The sequence below is a fragment of the Lagenorhynchus albirostris genome, chromosome 9, assembly GCF_949774975.1.
Source record: "Lagenorhynchus albirostris chromosome 9, mLagAlb1.1, whole genome shotgun sequence".
Lineage (NCBI taxonomy): Eukaryota > Metazoa > Chordata > Mammalia > Artiodactyla > Delphinidae > Lagenorhynchus > Lagenorhynchus albirostris.
In genome coordinates, this window is record NC_083103.1 from 75,352,169 (window position 1) to 75,373,713 (window position 21,545).

At 32.6% G+C, this 21,545-nt stretch overlaps 1 protein-coding gene across 1 annotated transcript in view; it reads left to right on the forward strand.

The window, feature by feature from the left end:
* Positions 1-21,545, forward strand: part of CNTN5 (contactin 5) — a 440,969-nt gene that overhangs the window by 136,320 nt on the left and 283,104 nt on the right. The window contains exons 4-5 of the mRNA XM_060157909.1: positions 14,222-14,403; positions 19,306-19,442. Coding sequence (XP_060013892.1) covers positions 14,222-14,403; positions 19,306-19,442 — 319 coding nt within the window. The remainder of the gene's footprint in view (positions 1-14,221; positions 14,404-19,305; positions 19,443-21,545) is intronic.

Genomic DNA, 21,545 nt, shown 5'->3' on the forward strand with positions numbered 1-21,545 from the left:
TTTAAGCAAAAACCCCACTTCAGGTTATTATTGAAAAGAAATTTTCTTTGAATAATATTATAATATTAAGTAGATTCAAATTTTACCATATTCTCAGATATTTAAAAAATCCTATGTACCTACAAAGAAAAATGAATGAAACATACTTAATTATAAAGAAGTCATTTGAAAACAGCAAAAATTATTTTCCCTAAGGTGTCATGAACAACATAAATAAATATGAGCTGTCCAAAATGCCTGTAAAAAGTTAGAACTGCTACTAGGCTCAGGATCACTATTTCATTTAATAATAGCTTGTGCATATCATTGCATACAGAAATCTTTCCAATTAAGTCTTCAGCCACTCCACGCATACTTTTTGAAATTTTTACTTTCCAAAGCTTCTAACAACTTGCAGGCAAAAATTTTAGAATACTAATCTTGAGAATATAAGAAAGTAAAAAAGGAAGTAAAGAGCATTGAAAATTTATTGAATATATCTTTGTTTTTGAAGGGAAAACATGCACTTTTCATAAACTTACCAGCACTTTCCTGCACACATCATGTAGTGTAACATACATTACATTATGTGATGTTCCATCAATCTGACATGCTATCTCCTGCTTTTCTGTGTTTATGCACATGGATTTCACTGCCAGGAACATACTTTTGCTGCCTAGATAAATTTTCCTAACCCTCAAAGCTCACCTCATGTTTCATCTCTTCTGGACTACATTCCCTCACTTTCCAGTCTAATATAAACAGTCTTCTTGACTATGTTCTCTTAACACCATCTCCTTTTGTATTTCAATCATTTAGTTCATTTTTTGGCCTTTATAATTGTTAGAAATTCCCTAATGCATTCTATCAGTTATTTCATTAATCTTCACTTCTAATATAGTTCTGGTATGCAGTAAGAACTAGGAAAAAATTTATTGAAGGAGTTAATGAACACACTTGAAACTCTTGAAACTTTGACCATAATCACTCTTAATACTGAAGTTCTCTTTATTTTTTCCTTTCTAGATCTTCCTTCTTATGCCATCAAAGTGCATTTTTTTCTTCCTACTTTCAGAAGTGTTTTCTCACGTCCCCTTCAATCTCATAACCTGAAACTACTCATCACTATCCCACAGCCTTGCCTTACATCTCACATTTTTTGTCTATTAATGCTGAGTTCTTTCCCTGGGAGATTGAAAGAGATGCTGCATAGGAATTAAGATTTTGTTACAAAATAAAGTAGCTAGAATGATTCAAACAAGAGTCAGAAAGTCTATGAATATACTACTGAAAATTAAGGCATTAAAAACTTAAGAAAGTAGAGAATGGCAATTTTAACTTTGGCCATTACTATTTGAGGTAGTATGTTCTTAGATAAATAATTAAGGGTCAGCTATAAATAATTAAGGGTCACCTATAAATAATTAAGGGTCAGCTATAATTCCATTTATTAAGGCCCAAACACAAACTAAGCTAGAAATGATGTAAAAATTAGAGACAGAAAAAATATGTCATGCAAGATAAGTGTTTAGTTCAGTAATTTTGTATTTTACTGAGGAGGAAATATAGAAATCTTGATGTAAGAAAATAATATCAAGAAGGGAATATTCTCATATGAAAGAACCAAGCTTTCTTTTCAGTGGTACTTCTCTACTGCATTAAATTATTTATGTGTAGATTATATAACTGGTAGTAAATGTAGAGATGAAGAAACTTAAAGTGTCAGAAATGAATTGACCTCCAAGATCGATTTGAAATTCTATATTACCATATAGATTGGTAGGAAAATATGAATGACTTCATGTAAATTCTTTTAGATATACATCTATTATTAAAAAAAAAGAGCTGTACTAGAAATGCCATCACATAAGCAAATAGTGATTATAGAACCTGATGATAATAAAATGAATAGAAAAAGAAAATTAGATGTTAAAGTAGGTTTATTTATCCAACACATTTTTATTTGGAAAAGGATGACAATTATGTCTGAGAATACATGAGTGAGAAATAAAATTATCAGTCACTTTTGATCTATACATTTTAATATAACATATCTTTAATATAAAAGAATTCTTAAGAACCCTGCAACGAACATAAGAATCAAAACAGTACCAAGAGTAACAATAATCTTAAAGTCATTGTGTGGTCTTCATCAATCTCACCTGCCTTTCCCTATGAGGAACCAACAGCCTGAAGTATTTGTTTATCATCCTTGTGATTAGCTTTAACAAAATTATCTTATAACATGTGGATATATATCAAAATATTCTTAATTTTTCTTAATTTTAAAATATTGCTAAATTCATATTATAATATATGTAATCATTCATGTCTTCCTTTTGTTTCCACAACCTTTGTTGAGGGTATGTGTAGTTTATTTACTTTGTTTAATAAATAGAAAACTAATGTGTATCATTCCAGCTTTCTGCCAGGAAGCATTTACCACAAACTGACCTAGGGAGGAAGAACCCAAGAAGAGCACAACAGTCTCAGTGAGCTGAAAAGACAGAGAAAGGGTAGCAGAGAGGCTGAGGTGACTGATATTTATAAGGCAGAATAACAGAAAGGGAAAGCAACACAGAGGATGATTTGTTCAAATCTACATTGGGATATCATTGAGTACTTGACCAAATAATAAGCAGTGTATGTATAAAGTGAAACTTCACACCCTAAGAAAAATTACTGGAGAAGAAAAACCACCAGGAAGCTGAAAAAATACTGGACATTGCACAGAGTCAAAAGAAATGAAAACCCCAACCAATCAAAGTGATAAAATTTTATGAACAAATGGTTAATTCACCAGAGAACCTAAAAAAGACCAGACCTTAGCACAAGGGTTAACCTAGTCCTAAAGTAAAGACTACTCTGAACACATCCTCACAAAGATTACAAACAATCCTCATAAGGATTAAGCTGAGCTACAAGTAAGTTTGCATGTCAGAACAAAATCTACCAATTGTTAAGGAACAAATTTAAAAAATCAGGTACCTGACAATGTATAGGATGTAACAAATATTGCTAGAAATATGAAGAAGCAAAAAAATGAACTATAAACAGGAGAAAATCAGTCAAAAAACACAGAGAAATATCAGGTATTATACATTTACAAAGAACATTTTAAAACAGCTCTTACAAATATATTAATGACTAAATTAAAAAATTTACTTGTTTGGCTTAATATCAGGTTAGACACTGCAGAAGAATAAATGAGTGAACTTGAAGATAGAGCAATAGAAACTATATAAAATATATAGAGAAAAAATATTGAATTATGCCTAAGAGATCTATGGAGCAATCATTAAGTTATCTAATATATATGGAAGTTTAGTCCCAGAAGATAGGGATAGGCATAAAAATATTTGAAGATTATAGTCAAAAGTTATCACATTATTGAAAAACATAACTCCACAAATATCCAAAGCTCAATGAAATGCAAGCAGTATAAGGCACACCATAATCTAATTGCTAAAAAATTATTAAAAGAAAAAATTTAAAGATAGTCTATCCAGAATTATTTTTCCAGTGAAAATATTCTTCCAACATGAAAGCAAAATAAAACCATGGTCAAGAAAAAACAAAACAAAACAAACAAAAAGACAAATCCTGAATAACTTGTTGTAGTAGACAGCATTATAAGAAATGCTAAAGAACATTTTTTTAAGCTGAAGGAAAACTAATATTATTTGGAAACTCCAATCCCCACAAATGAATGAAAAGCTAGAAATCACTTTTTTTTCTTTTTTAATGTGTGTAAATAGAAAATATATTTCCTCTTTTTAATTTCTAAAATTTCTAATTTCTACTTTTTTCTCTAAAGTAAAAATAATAACAACGTGGTGGATGGTTTATAAAGTATGTAGAAATAACGTATATGATAAAAATAGCACAAAATATGGGAAGGGAAACAAGTGAGCATAATATTGTCAGATACATATTCCAAGCTTTAGAACAACAATACATACATAAAAAGAACAAAGTGCTATAGCTAATGAATCAATAGAGAGGCTTAATGAAATAATAAATAATAATAAGTAATTAAAGGAAAATAAGGAAAAGAAAGAGGTCAAAAAAGAAACAAAGAACTGATGAAGTAGAAAGAAAACTAGACTTCAAACCCAACCATAGATAACTGTTTTAAATGTAAATTCACTAACACACACCAAAGGTGGACATTGTCAAACTGGATGAAAAAGCAAGACCCTATAATACTATAATATACTATCTGCAAGAATCCCATTTTAAATGTGTGTTTATGTCTATCATCTATCTATCTATCTATCTATCTATCTATCTATATCTATCAAGAGTATATATGTTGAAAGCAAGAGGATAAAAAAGATATAAACATTACTCATAAGAAAGTTAAAGTTACTATCTTAATATCAGGTAGTATACTTTAGCACAAGGAATGTTACCTAATATGAAGATAGGCTCTTCATAATAATAAAAGATTAATTTCTCAAGACGATATTAGAAATCTAAAATGTATATGCACCTAATAACAAAGCTTTAAAATATAAGAAGGAAAATTTGATATTAAAGAAGAAATTGACAAATCCTCAATTATAATTGGAAATTTTAACACTCTTCTCTAGTAACTTATAAATTACAAGAATAGCAGGATGGAAAATCAATAAAGTAACATTCTTCTCCAGTAACTTATCAATTACAAGAACAAAAAGACAGAAAATCAGTAAAGTACGGAAGACTTGAATACAATTATTAACCAACTTGACATAACTTATATTTAAAGAACACTACAGCCACTAACTACAGAACACACTTAAAAAATCTACTCATGGAACATTCACAAAGATTAACTATATGGTAGGCCATAAAAGAAGTATCACTCCTTATTACAGGACTGAAAATTTAGAGAGTATATTCTTTTTTAAAAAAATTTTATTGGAATATAATTGATTTACAATTTTGTGTTAGTTTCAGGTGTACCGCAAAGTGAATCAGTTATACGTTTACATATATACACTCTTTATTTAGATTCTTTTCCCCATAGGCTATTACAGAGTATTGAGTAGAGTTCCCTGTGCTATACAGTAGGTTCTTATTAGTTATCTACTTTGTATATAGTAGTATGTTTATGTCAGCCCCAGTCTCCCAATTTATCCTTCCCCTGCTTATCCTGTGGTAACCCTAAGTTTGTTTTCTACATCTGTGACAATACTTCTGTTTTGTAAATAAGTTCATTTGCACCCTTTTTTTTTTAGATTCCACATATGATATCATGTCACACTGAATGAAGTAAATCAGACACAGAAAGACAAATATCATATGATATCGTGTATATGTGGAATCTTTAACTGAAACAAAATTAAACTGTACATCTATAACAAAAGTATACTTGAAAAGTCACTAAAATATTTGGAAATTCAAGAAAACACAACTAAATAACCAAATTGTCAAAGAAGAAATCATGGGGGAAATTAGAAATATTTTGAACTGAATAATAATGAAAACACAATGTGTGATATAGTTAAGGTAATGCTTAAGTGTAAATTTGTATGTTTAAAAAAGGGAAAATTTGAAAATCAATGGTCTAAACTTCCACCTTAAACAATTAGAAATGTCAATCACTTTAAAATCAAAGTTAATACAAGGAAAGAAAGATTAAATAGCAGATATCAATGAAATTGAATATGGACAGACAATGGGAAAAAATGAAATATCAATATATTGAAATATCAATATAATTGATAAACATAAAAAAGAAGAGATAAAATTCAAATTATCAATATCAAGTAGGAAAGAGGAAACTTCACTATATCTCTACTCTAAAGCATTAAATGACAGGAAGGGAATGTTTAACATTTAATTTTACAATTAAACTAAATAAACTCCTTAAAGGACATAATTTGCATAATTGGCAAAAGAAGAAATAGAAAAAACTGAATTATCCCATATCTATTAATGAAATTGAATTTGTAATTAAAAACCTCCCCACTGCAAAAACTTTAGAATAGGATAGCTTCACTGATGTATTTTGTCAGGCACATAAGGAAGAAATGATACCACATGGCCAAGTGAGGTTTACCTCAGGAATACAGAAATGGTTTAACTTTTAAGAATCAATTAATGTGAGCTTCTTTGGTGGTGCAGTGGTAAAGAATCCGCCTGCCAATGTAGGGGACATGGGTTCGAGCCCTGGTCTGGGAAGATCCCACATGCCGTGGAGCAACTAAGCCTGTGTGCCACAGCTAGAAGCCTGTGCTCTAGAGCCCGTGAGCCACAACTACTGAAGCCCGTGTGCCTAGAGCCCATGCTCCGCAACAAGAGGAGCCACCGCAATGAGAAGCCCATGCATCACAATGACGAGTAGCCCCTGCTCGCCACAACTAGAGAAAGCCTGAACGCAGCAATGAAGACCCAATGCAGCCATAAATAAATAAATAAATTTAAAAATCAATTAATGCAACTTGTCACATGAATAAAACAAAAGACAATAATCTTACATTCATGTTTGTTAGTGCAGAAAAAGCCTATGACAAAATTCAACATACTTAATGAAATGCTTAACAATGTAGAATTAAAGGGAAGATTCCTCAGCCAGAAAAAGGGTAACTAAATATATATATATATATATATATATATATGTATGTATGTATGTATTCAACATCATACTAAGTGGTAAAAACTAAAATATCCCCCTTTCTTTTTTTCTCTTAATACTTATGTCCAACATTTAATGGGAATGGATCCTAGATAGTAAAATAAACCATAAAAAGAAATAAAATGTCTTAGAGACAGGAAAGGAAGAAGTAAAACAGTCTCTGCAGATGCTGTAGATATGTATGTGTACTTTGTTGAGAATCTACCAAAAAGTACTAAAGTTAATATTTAGGGATAAACTATACAAAATATACACATGACTTGTACACTGAGAAATCACATAATATTGCTGAGAGAAATGAAAGAATATCTAAATAACTGAAGAGATATACCATGTTTATGGATTACAACACTCAGTAGTGTTCAGATGTCAGTCTTCCCAAACTGACATATGAATTCAACATAATTCAGTCAAAATCCCAGGAAACTTAAATTAGCAAGCTACTTTTAAAATTTACATTAAAATTCAAAGAATATAGAATAGCCATAATAATTTGGTAAAAAAAAGAATGAACATAAAAGTCTTAACACACTTGATTTCAAGATTTTCTCTAAAAGCAGTAGTAATCAGGAAAGTGAGGAACTGGCATAAGACAGGTTTACAGATTAAGGGAACAGAAGAGAGTCCATAAATAGACCCACACATATAAGATTAGTTTGTCACAAAAATGCCAAGTAATTCAATGGGGAAAGAGTACTATTTTGAGCAAATAGTACTGCAACATGTGGATATTCATATTGAATAAAATTTAAAAGATTGACAATACCTACTATTTTTCAAGGATGTAAAACAGCTGGAAATTTTATACATTTCTGGTGGAAGTATAAAATTATATAGTTATTATGGCAAATAGTCTGGCAGTTTTTTATACAGTTAAACATTTACCTTATCATATAACATAGAAATTGTACTCCTAGTTACTTACCCAAGAGACATAAAAATGTATCACCAAAAACTTGTACATGAATGTACAAAGCGTTTTTATTCATAATCACTTAAAACTGAAAACAACTCAAATGTCCAATAGTCAAGACTGGGTAAACAAATTGTGGCTTATCCATGTATTAAAATACTACTCAGCCATTAAAAGAAATGACCTATTGATCCACACAACAACATAGATTAATCTCACAAATCTTATGTTGAGAGAAAAAGCCAGACTAAAAAAGGTACAGACTGTATAATTCAATTTACGTTACAGACTAAAAAAGACAAAGTAATCTTAAATTATGGAAGTCAGATAATTGATCACCTGGGACAAGGGTGAGGGTGATAGGGAAGGGGCATAAGGAAACTTCTGGGGGTGAAAGAAATATTCTACATCCTGTTAACCTAATTAAGGTGATGGTTGAATAGGCATGTACGTTTGTCAAGATTCTTCAAACTGTACATTTAAATAGATATATTTTATTTTTGGTAAATTATATCTTATAAAAAGGTTTATTTTTAAATGCCACTATAAAAAATAGTGTACATTATTCTTTGTGGACGTGTGCAAGAGTTTCTCTGGGGATTGTAATTAGTAATTCCATTCTATCTCATTAGTGATCTTCCAGATCATAGAATATGTAATTATTCTCACTTGTAAGATGATTCCAATAGTTTTCCAAAGTTGTTGTACAAATATAAAACCCTACCATGTGTATAAGACTTCTTATTGATTGACATCCATGTCTACAATTACCAGGTTTTTCAAAGTACTACATTTTGCAAATCTGTTAGGCATGAAATAAAATTTCATTGTAATCTAAATTTGCATTTCCCTGATTATTAATGAGATTCAATGTGCTGTCATATGTTTCTTGATAATTTATGTTTTTTTCTTTTGTCTTTTTCTCATTTTTATGAGTTGTTTTCTTATACATTTGTAAGAGTTCTTTATTTAATCTGTAGGCTTTGTCAGTTATTTGTGTGGCAAGTAACTCCTCCACAGTTGTGTTCTTTTAATAAAAAGAAATTGTTAATATTAACGCAGTCAAATGTATAAATATTTTTATGGGTAGCAATGTTTTATATATTGCTTTAAAAGTTAATTCCTCCCTACAACAAAGACATAAACGCATTTTATATATACCTATTTCTGCAAGAGTTATCATTGACATTAACATCTATCCAGCAGACCCAGGAAAACTGAAAATGGAGGATCATGTGGAAATTTCGTTCCTGGATCACGTTTGGTACATTGTTCTTTCCGTATTCTATTGACCAGAACTCAATCCCATGCCCCTACCTAAGGGATGCTGGAAAAATGAGGCGTAATTATGTGTCCAGAGAAAAAGGAAAATGTGGTTGTTGAACACTTAGTTAATCTATTCTTCTGAAGAATATTTTGGTTCTTCCAACACATTGAATGCACTCGTTCCTTTTCCCAAGGGAGACAAACCAAATCTCATCTGGCCTCTGCATCCAGTCAAGTCCAAGATTTCCAGATCTCCATCAGGTCTAGATATGGATCATCTTGATTCTGTAACATATGTACTTAAAAGATAAGTTCATTATCCACAGAAAAAAAATATTCCACTCAGAAAAGAGATGAACAGGAGCCCCAAACTACTCACTGCTCTATCACAAATATGAAATTCTCCTGTAAGATCATTCATTGTAAAGCTTTTCTCTCTTGTGTGTGTGGGAGGAATGAGAGAGTTCTTAATTAGACACTGATATTACTCTTTGTAAGAAATTACCTTGTCTATCCTCCAGGGTATCTTGACTTCCCTCTCTGACAACTTTTTTGTTTTATTTCATGGCCACAGTTGAAATGTGTATTGAGGAGTATACCCTCCTTGGGGGCTGTACAGATTTTGTAACTCAAATTCCTGTTGATCTACATTTGGAAGCTTAAATTTTGTTTTAAGGCTCAAATGCTCAAAGATTTGTTGCTGCTTTAAACTGAGACACTTGGTTTCTTTGGCAATGAAGTCAGCTCTAAATCTAATTGGCTTCTGACTTGTTTGCTTCCACTCAATTCCATGTACTAATAACTTCATTGAAAATTGTTCAATAAATAATATTTGAATTAAACAATTAACAAAAGCTATCCAAAAGCTAATTTTAAAACATTTATCAAAAATAAAATATACCTTCTTTTTCCAAAGGACATATAACTTTCACAATAATTCATTCTGTATTTAGCTACAAAGCTTAATTTAACAAGTTCCAAAAAGCAAAAACTACAAGTCACAATCTCTACATGTCAAAATATATGGCATGTGGTTACCTCTGATATCAGAGGTAAAAGCAGTCATACTTTTATTATTAACCATAAAAAATAACTATATCACACCTCCAGCTAAAAAAATTAGAGTACAATAATAAATGTGCTAATCAAGAGACAAGAATAAGGAAATAAAAAATAGAAACTCTAAAACACACACCAAAAACTTAAAAATTCAAAATGTTTTTTTAAAGACCAGTAAAAGAGACAAACATTTGACAAAACTGATCATTGTCAGTAACATTTATTGGGTACTCACTACTTACAATGTATTTTGCTAAGCAGTTTATAAGAACTTAGCTCACTTAATGCTCAAAGTCATATTATGAAACTTATTCATTCATTTACTTCATAAACATTTATTAAGTACCAACTATGTGCCCAGCACTCTATGAGACACTGTGGACATAGTGCTGAACAAGAGAAATGATGTCTCTGCCCTCAAGATATTTGCATTCTGAAAGAACAAATAAATACCCTCATTTTACAGTTGGGAAACCAGATCATAGAACTTAGATAACTTTCTTAAGGTTACATATCATTCTTTGTGTTTGAATTTTATTGTATTCCCTGGTATATCATGACCCTAACCAACACAGAATGCTAAAAAGGGGAGGGGGAGATTGAGAAAGCACATACTCAAACCATTAAAATTGTAAATACAAATTTTAAAAAAAGATACAAATATTATCACCATATTATTGCAAACACTTTTTTTTCACCTACTTGCTCTGTGCCAGGTAGTACTTTAAATCATTAAATGTTTATAATTACCCTCTGAACTACATATTATTATTTCTACCATATTTTACATTTTGGGTAACTGAAGAAATGAAATTAGATATTAAAAAACTTGTAGTTGCATGCAAATCAAACTACAATGAGGTATCACCTCACACTGGTCAGAATGGCCATTATCAAAAAAGCTAGAAATAATAAATGCTGGAAAGGGAATGGTGAAGAGGGAACCCTCCTACACTGTTGGTGGGAATGTAAATTGATACACCCATGATGGAAAACAGTATGGAGGTTCCTTAAAAAACTAAAACTAGAACTACCATATGACCCAGAAATCCCACTACTTGGCATATACCCTGAGAAAACCATAATTCTAAAAGAGGTATGCACCACAATGTTCATTACAACACTATTTACAATAGCCAGGACATGGAGCCAACCTAAATGTCCATTGACAGATGAATGGATAAAGAAGATGTGGCACATATATACAATGGAATATTACTCAGCTGTAAAAAGAAATGAAATTGAGTAATTTGTAGTGAGGTGGATGGACCTAGAGTCTGTCATACAGAGTGAAGTAAGTCAGAAAGAGAAAAACAAATACCATATGCTAACACACATATATGGAATCAAAAAAAAAATGGTACTGATGAACCTAGTTGCAGGCCAGGAATAAAGAGGTAGACATAGAGAATGGGCTTGATGACATGGGGTGGGAGGGTGAAGCTGGGATGAAGTGAGAGTAGCATCAACATATAAACACTACCGAATGTAAAATAGTTAGCTACTGGGAAGCAGCAGCATAGCACAGGGAGATCAGCTCGGTGCTTTGCCATGACGTAGGGGTTGGGATAGGGAGGATGGGAGGGAGGCTCAAGAGGGAAGGGATATGGGGACATGAGTATGCATATGGCTGATTCACTTTGTTGTGCAACAGAAACTAACACAGTATTGTGAAGCAATTATACTCCAGTAAAGATCTATTTAAAAAAAAAAAACTTGTAGTTGCAGAGCTGTATTTATCCTGGGAAGTCTGGATGTAGAATATAGGCTTAACTACTACTAAAACATGTGACCACTTATGATGAAAGAATTTTTTTAAACCTTTAAACAATTGGCATTTATATAACTCACTGCTAAAACATTGTAATTATGGATGAAATACTTGATTTTCTAGGGAAATATGAATCACCAAAGTTGACACAAGCAAAAATTTATATACAAATAATTAAAGAAAACATGGAAGAAATTGAAAACACTTTCAAAAACCTAACTCTGCTGATGGTTGGCAGGTGCAGGTGAATTTTTGTGAGTCCTATCAGTGTTCTAAGGAACATATAATTTCTCTGCTATTTAAGCTATCAGAATAGGAGATAGGAATGTTCTGGCATGTTTACCAAGCTATCACCCATCACTATGATACCAAATCTGTCAATGCTAACTTGTAAACAAAGCAACCACCAACTCACTAACAAATATGCACACATGCAAACCAAGAAACCTAATGAGTACAGACAATCTCACCTTTGAATATAGATGCAAAAATCTTAAATTTAAAAATATATCAAATCCATTCTTGTACACATTAAAAGAGTGATATATCAGGCCAATGTAAGTGTTATTTGAAAATGCAAGGTTCAGTTTTCCTGGATATTGAAGCAAAAATTGTCAACTCTAGTACAGCAATTTCAAGTCTATATTTTATTCCTAAGAAACAATTAAGAAAAGTGTTAAAAAATAAACAGGGTGTTTATCATAACATTGTTTATAATAGTGAATATTGCTATTGCTCCAGTCAGGAAAATTATTGGAAAATATCCTACATTTAACGATTATAATCCATCGTAAAATGTTACAAAACATCCAAGTAGTATACACAAAGCACTTTGATGTTTAAAAGAAAAAAAATCCCAGCCGACTGCACAAATAAGGGAAGACTTTACTGAAGAGGAAGCATTTAGAATGGGTCTCAAAGAATTAGTAGCATTTTAACAGATATGACTGGGAACACACAAAGTTGTGTTTCTGGGTCAGGAGATATGGAAGGAAGTAGTGAGAAATCGAACTGAAAAAGCAGACTGGGTCCAGAGCATAAAGTACATTAAATGTAGATAGTAATAAATAAAACAGTGGAACAGAACTGTGAAGCCCAAAAAGATTTAAGCATGTGAGAACCAATTATATAACAAAGGCAACATTCCAAAAATTGTCGGAAAAGGAGTTTTAAGGGTGCTAAAATAATTAGTTGCACTTCCTATTTCACATCAAAAACATGAATATAGTCCAGATGGATTAAAGATCCAACTGCTAAAAAATAATTTTTACAAAATGCTACCAGAAACGCTGAAGGAAATATGGACATAAACTTGGGTTTACAGATAATTTTACAAGAAAACAAAAAATTCAGAAGTTATGAAGGAAACTACAAATATGTTTGTTTCTCCCAAAGATATTTATAAACTTGTATCACAGATACCATAATAAACTATCAATACACTGAGAAAGAATTTTTCTGAGAAACAAAGTCATAATAGCCCTAATACACAAAGAACTCTAAGAAATTAAACAATGCAAACAGGCAAATAGAAAAGTGAAAGAAATAATTGCAAAATAATATAAGCAAACAATTCACAGAAAAGCAGATTCAAACAGTCAATATAATTATGAAAAGATGTTCAACTTTCTTAGAGTCCAGAGAAATTTTAACAGAATGCCACTTTTAACCTTTCAATGCTGACAAAAATTAAACAGATTGATCACATAATGCGGTGGCAAAGATATGGGAAAACAGTCTCATATATTACTTATACGTGTGGAAACTGCTACTATATTATTGGAAAACAATCTGGCAGTACTTATTAAAATTAAAAATGTGCACGCCCTTTGATCTATCAATTCCACTTTTGTGAATGTTGTAGAAACTGAAAAGCAATGGTATATGATATATGTACAAGGTTGCTTATAGAAATATTATTTCTTAGTAGCAAAAAAAAAAAAAGGAAAAAGGTTGGGACTATGCTGAATGTCTAAGTATAGGGGATGGTTGATTAAATTCTGATACATCTATACAAGGGAATAATATGCAGCTATTAGCCAGAATAAGTCAGGAGTTGCTCTTGGATTTGATATTTTATTAATAAAATAACTCATCATATGTGTTTATATATGCATCACTGCGACAAGGTGGGAAATTACTTGCTAACTGTATTTCTTTTTGCAGAAAGGAGATACTTGAAGGGGTGGGAGCCAAAAAAGTTCTTAATTCACTTTTCCTGACTCTTTTGTTCAACATTTGTAATAAGCATATATTATTTTGTAATTTATCCAAGTTACTTTTGCCATTTAAACAAATTTACAAAGTTACAAAAATAAAGTATAATATATATATGAATATATATATGTATGTAATATATATATATGTAAAATAGAGTCTCTGAATTGCTTTCCTGAAATACGAAAGAAAAGGAAACTATCCTCCGTGTAATGTAACTACTTACCAGACGATCCACATGGAAAGTGAAGTACATCAACCAGCACACCGTCCTTAATTGTGATGACACTTTATCGCACTCAGCCTATTAAGTGCTTAAATTACCAGATAACAGAATCTATGTTCTTAATAGTGGAAAGTGTATTAATGGTATTTTCCTTCCTTATTGTAGCCCAGTTCCAACAATCACATGGATGAAGGTTAATGGTTATATTCCTGGTAAAGCACGTCTGCGTAAATCTCAGGCAATACTGGAAATACCCAATGTGCAGCTGGACGATGCAGGCATATATGAATGCCGAGCTGAAAACTCACGTGGAAAAACTTCCTTTCGTGGACAATTACAAGTATACAGTAAGTGTTTTCAGCAAAAATGGATGCTCTAGTCCCAAGAGTCAAACTGAAAATACAAACTAATTTGAACTAAATATTGTTTGTTAGCTACATTAGAACATGAGTAATAACTTATAATCATGTTTCTTTTACATGGCAAAGCATCAGGTAAAATTACCCTATACACAGAACTGCTTTAAATTAAAAATGAATGGGAATTATAAGGTTCTTTGTACAACATAAAGAATTGATAACCTTAAAAATGAGATATGTTCCCAGCACCAAAGCCATCCTCTAAGTTACAAATCTTGTAACCTTTATTAACTTATTCTGTCCTTGGCCTGAATCAGAAGTCACAATTAATGCCCATGAACCAAATCCTACTTGTCTTTTTTCCTTGTAAATTTATTGGAACACAGCCTCACCCCTTTGTTTACATATTGCCTAGGTCAGCTTTTGCACTGATAAGGCAGAATTAAGTAATTGAGACTGAGATCAGCTGACTTGCAAAGCCTCAAATATTTGCTATCTCATCCTTTACAGGCAAAATTTGCTGCCCCTACTCTAAATTAATGCATCTGTATAATAAATGAACTTCACAGCCTACAAGTGTTTATATTGTCCAAAAATTTCAGAGATAACAAGTTATGTGTAAAATTGGGAAAATCTACTTCAAAAATATGTACAATATCATCTTTACTTCTATGAATCACAAATTGTACTTTTCATATTTACTACTTTTCATATTTGCTTTTATAATGTACATTATACATAAAGGGTAAGTGATAATACTCGTATTTCTCAGATGAGGGCACTAAAAAACAGAGGAAAACTATAATGCAGAGCACTTATACAAGCAAATACAGATGTTTCCAATATGAAATTAAACAAATTTCATATTCAACTGAATCAGCCAGCAGCTATAACTGTCACTGTATCTCAAGGTCAGTTCTTCTAAAAAACTGAATGTTCTTCACAGGGACTTTAAAAAGTATTTTGAAATATTAATATCTGAATTCAACCAGTTTTCCTTTTCTTATTTGTAACAACTCCTTTAGAAATTGAGCACCCCAACCAACTTGACTATGCCATGCACATTTTGTTCATTCACTCATTAATTCAACTAATGTTTATTTAGTGGCTATTACTGCACTACATGCTAGTAATAGAGATTTGAAGGAGCTCTTGGTCCACTAGATCAGATGAAAAGCAAGCCCCACATAAGGCAGAGCATGCTATCTGCTGTGATGAAAGCATGTGCAAAGGACTATGGGAGCACAGGGTCCACTGCATTCTACTGGGATGATTCAGGAAAGCATTCCAGAGAATTTGTACTTTAAGGGATATCCCACCCACCAGTGGTCTGGCAGCCAGCTGGGTCAGGACCCAGCCTCTACCATCAGCAGGCTGGCCCCAGTCCGAGGACCCCCCAGGGCCACATAACCAGCTACCAACCAGTGGTCAGTGCCAGCCTTGTGTCACCAGGCCATGAAGCCAGCCATGCTGGGACCCAGGCACTCACTCCAGCAGGCCAGCAGCCACTGTATTAGGTAGGGCCAGACAGCAAATGAGGCAGAAATAAATTAAATAGAGGCTAGAAAACAATTTTTAAAAATCAATGAAACTAAGAGCTGGTATTTTGAAAAGATAAACAAAGTTGATAAACCTTTAGCTAGACTCATCAAGAAAAAAGGGATCCCATATAAATTAAATCAGAAATGAAAGAGAAGTTACAGCCAACACCACGGTAATACAAAGGATCATAAGAGATTACTACAAACAGTTATATTCCAATAAAATGGACAATGTAGAAGAAACAGATAAATTTCTGGAAATGTCCAATCTCCTAAGAATGAATCAGGAAGAAATAGAAAATATGAACAGACATATTTCCAGTAATGAAATTGAATCAACAATTTAAAAAATAAAAAAGAAAAGAAAGCTTCCAGAAAACAAAAGTCCAGTACCAAATGGCCTCACATGTGAAATCTATCAAAAATTTAAAGAAGAGTTAACATCTATCTTTCTCAAACTATTCCAAAAATTTGCAGAGAAAGAAATGCTTCTGAATTCATTCTTCAAGGCCAATATCACCCTGATACCAAAACCAGACAAAGATATCACACACATACACAAAATTTTAAGCTAATATCATTGATGAACATAGGTGTACATATCGTCAACAAAAAATTAGCAAATTGAATTCAACAATACATTAAAAGGATCATACACTCTGATCCACTGGGACTTACCCCAGGGATGCAAGGATGGTTCAACATCCACAAATCAATCAATATGATATACCACCTTAACAAATTAAACAATAAAACTCAAATGATCATCTCAATAGAAAAAGCTTTTGACAAAATTCAACATACATTTATGATGAAAACTCAACAAAGTGGGTATAGAGGGAACATACCTCAACATGATAAAGGCTGTATATGACAATCCCACAGCTAACACCATACTCAATGTGGAAAGCTAAAAGTATTTTCTATCAGATCGGGAACAGGACAATGATGCCTACTCTTGCCATTTTTATTCAAAATAGTGTTGGAAGTCCTAGCCACAGCAATCAGACAAGAAAAAGAAATCCAAATTGGAAAAGAAGTAAAACTTTGCAAAAGACAGGATACTTTATAGATAAAATCCTAAAGACACCACTCCAAAACTATTACAGCTCATCAATGAATTCAATAAAATTGCAAGATACAAAATTAATATATAGAAATCTGTTGCATTTCTAAGTAAAATCTAACTGCAAACTCTCAGAAAAAAAAAATTATGAAAACAATCCCATTTACCATCACATCAAAGAGAGTCAAATACCTAGGAATAAATCTAACTAAGGATTTAAAAGACCTATACGTGGAACATTATAAGACACTGATGAAAGAAATTGAACATAACACAAACAAATGGAAAAGTATAACATGCTCAAAGTTTGAAAGAATTAATATTGTTAAAATGACCATACTACCCAAGGCAATCTACAGATTCAATGCAACCCCTATCAAAATATCAAAGGCATTTTTTACAGAACTAGAACAAATAATTCTAAAATTTGTATGAAAACACAAAAGACCCCAAACAGCAAAAGCAATCTTGAGAAAGAAGAACCAAGCTGGCAGTATCACAATCCTTGATTTCAAACTATACTACAAAGCTCCAGTAATCAAAACACTACAGTACTGGCACAAAAACACACACCTAGATCAATGGAACAGAATAGAGAGCCCAGAAGTGAACCCACATGTATATGGTCAAGGCCGCTGAGCATGTGTGTCCGGAGCCTGTGCTCTGCAACAGGAGAGGCCACAACAGTGAGAGGCCCGTGTACCGCAAAAAAAAAAAAAAAAAGAACTAAATCAAACTAAAAAGCCTTTGCACAGTAAAGGAAACTATCAAAAAGGTTGCCAACTGAGTAGGATATTTGCAAATGATACATCTGATAAGGAGTTATAAACCAAAATGTACAAAGAACCCATACAATTCAACATCAAAAAAACAAACAACCCAGTTAAAAAATGGGCAGAGGACCTGAATAGACACTTTTTCAAAGAAGATATGCATATAGCCAACAGGCACATGAAAAGATGTTCAACATCTCTAGTCATCGGGGAAATGCAAATCAAACCAACAATGAGCATCACGTCACACCTGTCAGAGTGGCTATTATCAAAAAACAACAAATAATTGTTGGTAAAGATGTGAAGAAAAGGGAACCCTCATGCACTGTTGGTGGGAATATAAATTGGTGTAGCCACTGTGGAAAACGGTATGGAGATTCCTCAAAAAATTAAAAAATAAAACTACCATATGATTCAACAATTCCACTCCTGGATATTTATTCAAAGAAATGTAAACAATAATTTGAAAATAAATATGCACCCCTATGTTTATTGCAGCATTATTTATAATAGCCAAGGTATGGAAGCAATCTAAATACTCATTTATAGATTAATGGACAAAAAGGATGTGAGATTTTATATATATATATATATATATATATATATATATATAGAAAAGATGGACTAATACTCAGCCTAAAAAAAAAGAATGAAATCTTGCCAACTGCAACAACAAGGGTAGACCTAGAGGGTATTATGCTAAGGGAAATACATCATAGAAAGACAAGTAGCATATGATTTCACTTATATGTGGAATCCAAAAAACAAAATAAATGAACAGACATAAAACAGAAACAGAGTCATAGGTACAGAGAACAAACAGGTGGTTGCCAGAGGGAAGAGGGGTGGAGGAATGAAAGAAATAGATGAGGGAGATTAAGAGGTACAAACTTAAAAAAATATTTGACAATGGAGGAAAGACACTTTAACCATATCTTACAGATTTCATACAATTGCATTGTCATCTTCCTGATAAAGAAATTTTTCTCTGCTGTAATTTTGAAAGCTTATATATTTACATACATATTTATAATGCACTAGAATGCTAGTAAATATAGAACAATTTTATAGCAAATGAAATTTGAATTTACAAATTATTTTCCCAAAGCTATTCAGGTTCTATCAGAAAAGAAAAAGCAGAGCAGTTATTCAATAAACTGACATGTTTTAGTACTTCAATCCATGCTAAAGCTGCTTTAGTATTTGGAAGAAGTGATACCTCTAAGCCTTCTTTACTAAACAAGTTCCAGTGCTCTCCATGGGGAGAGTCTAGCCACTTACTGCAAAGTGGGTAAAACAACAAGATTTGCTTCACTTAGATTATCAGAACATTATCATTGCTATATTTTTTTACACAGGAAATAGAGTGCTGTGTGTAATGTAATGCTGTGTTTCTTCCAAACACCAATAGTTAATGCATAAGAATTTGTGAATATTCCATATGAATTTTGAGCTTGGTGAAGTATTTGAGAAACGAAATCACCCTTATTTAATGCCTAAACTCTTACAGCATACCCACACTGGGTAGCAAAACTGAATGATACTCAGTTAGACAGCGGGAGCCCTCTCCGATGGGAATGTAAGGCTACTGGAAAACCCAGACCCACATACCGTTGGCTGAAGAATGGAGTACCCCTCTTGCTTCAGGTACTGTTGGTAACCTTAGCCTGTTCCAGTGTAATTTTAGACGGATTTCACAAAGGATAAGCTATCTTCCTTTAGTCTTATTGAAAGCCATTTCTTACGTATCCCTTATGTTTGGAATGAGAAAAATAACATATATAAACAAGATTTTCTTTTAATTTTAATTGCCTTATTACTTTTTTGAGTAATATATCACTTCTTTAAACATTATTCTATCCTGTAAATTCTTTCAAAAATATCAATGATTATCATAGATGTATTGCCATTTCCAGCAGACTTTTAGACATCATCTAGTTTATTGCTGTCACTTTGCAGATGATGGAGTTATCTCCAAGAAGTAAAGTGACTTGCCCAAGATCATATATCTAGTAAGAGGTGAGACTGAAAGAGAATCCTAGTCTTCTGTGTCCTGGGCACGTTCTTCACAACATCCTGCTACATATTGAAAAGTTTATTTTTAGTAAATCTATTGCATTCTTTTATTTTACTTTTTATTTTTTAACATCTTTATTGGAGTATAATTGCTTTACAATGGTGTGTTAGTTTCTGCTGTACAACAAAGTGAATCAGCTATACATTTACATATATCCCCATATCTCCTCCTTCTTGTGTCTCCCTCCCACCCTCCCTATCCCACCCCCCTAGGTGGTCACAAAGCACCGAGTTGATCTCCCTGTGCTATGCAGCTGCTTCCCACTAGCTATCTATTTTACATTTGGTAGTGTATATATGTCCATGCCACTCTCTCACTTCATCCCAGCTTACCCTTCCCCCTTCCCGTGTCCTCAAAACAACTTAATACCTACTGAATTTGAGAATAAATCGGTTACTATTTAAAATAAGAATAACTGTTATAATTTCAGCTCTTTCCCTTGTCGTGGCCTTTCCAGGAAGGAGGACAAAAAGGGAATAGTTCACGATTTATGGACAAAAGAGAGAGAAAGTTTGAAATTCCAAACACAGCTTCTGCCCAGGTCCTGTCATTACCAAAGGATCTCGTCTGACATTTGCCTCTTTGGGCTTTGGTTTGCTCTTTTGCAAAATGAAGAGATTGGATCAGATCACCCCCACAGTCCCATTGAGCTCCGATATTCCCTTATTCTAAAACCAGTTAGTCCAAAACAGAACACAGTTACACAAAAAAACAGACACAAATAAAAAGAACAATAGAGCTGTTAAGGAAAACTGAGGGGGAGGAAGTGGGAATCCTGAGATACTGGTTCATTGCCTGTCTCTCTCTAATTCTCTGGGATATCAGGTAAACCTTGAGATGGGATCTGTGCTAGTTATATTTTCAACTGTCACATCCAAGTAAAGTGAATTCCACTGGCAGATAATAGTCTGTTAAGTGAATGGGTTAATTTTTAAAATGATGTCAAATTTCTTGGCATCTTCGTTGATAGGTAATCAAAGCACTGCTCACTAAAATTAAAAGAATGATTTGTTTGACATTAAGTAGATAAGACACCTGGTTGTTTAACAGCATTTTAAATTTAAAATTTGCTTGTCAAATGTGTTCTTGGCCTCAGTTTACCTCAGTTTGCTCATGCTCAATCCTCTGTTTCCTGTATTGTTTCATCTGACCAGTTTACATTTTCTGACCAATAGTTCTATACAGAATCCAGTTGCAAGGCAGTTTTTTGATTTGTGTTACTGTGTTGGGAAGTGAGAGAAAAGGCAAATTTCTGACCGGATTAATGTAGTAAAGAGATTCTTGTGATGACCTGGTCTGTATTTAACCTTGATCCCATGTATATACAGTCTCGATCCTTCTACCATTTGAACTCCTGCTTCTCCTTTGTAAAATGAATTCAAATAAAAGCAGTATCAGCTGATTGTATTTCATAAGCTTAACTAGTATACCAAACAAAAGCAGCTTATTTTAAAAACATAACTAAAAGTAAAACTCATAACTACAGGAAAATATAGTAATAATTAGGTTTCTGACTGAGAAATAGTTGTATTTTACATAAGATGTTATATTAGAATAATGAACAGAAGATTTGTGTTCCTAAGTTGTCAAATAATGTTCAATTGCATTAATCAGAGGCTTTTCTGTCTTGATCTAGGAGAGAGTAACTGTAAAATCTCTATGATTTGTTCACT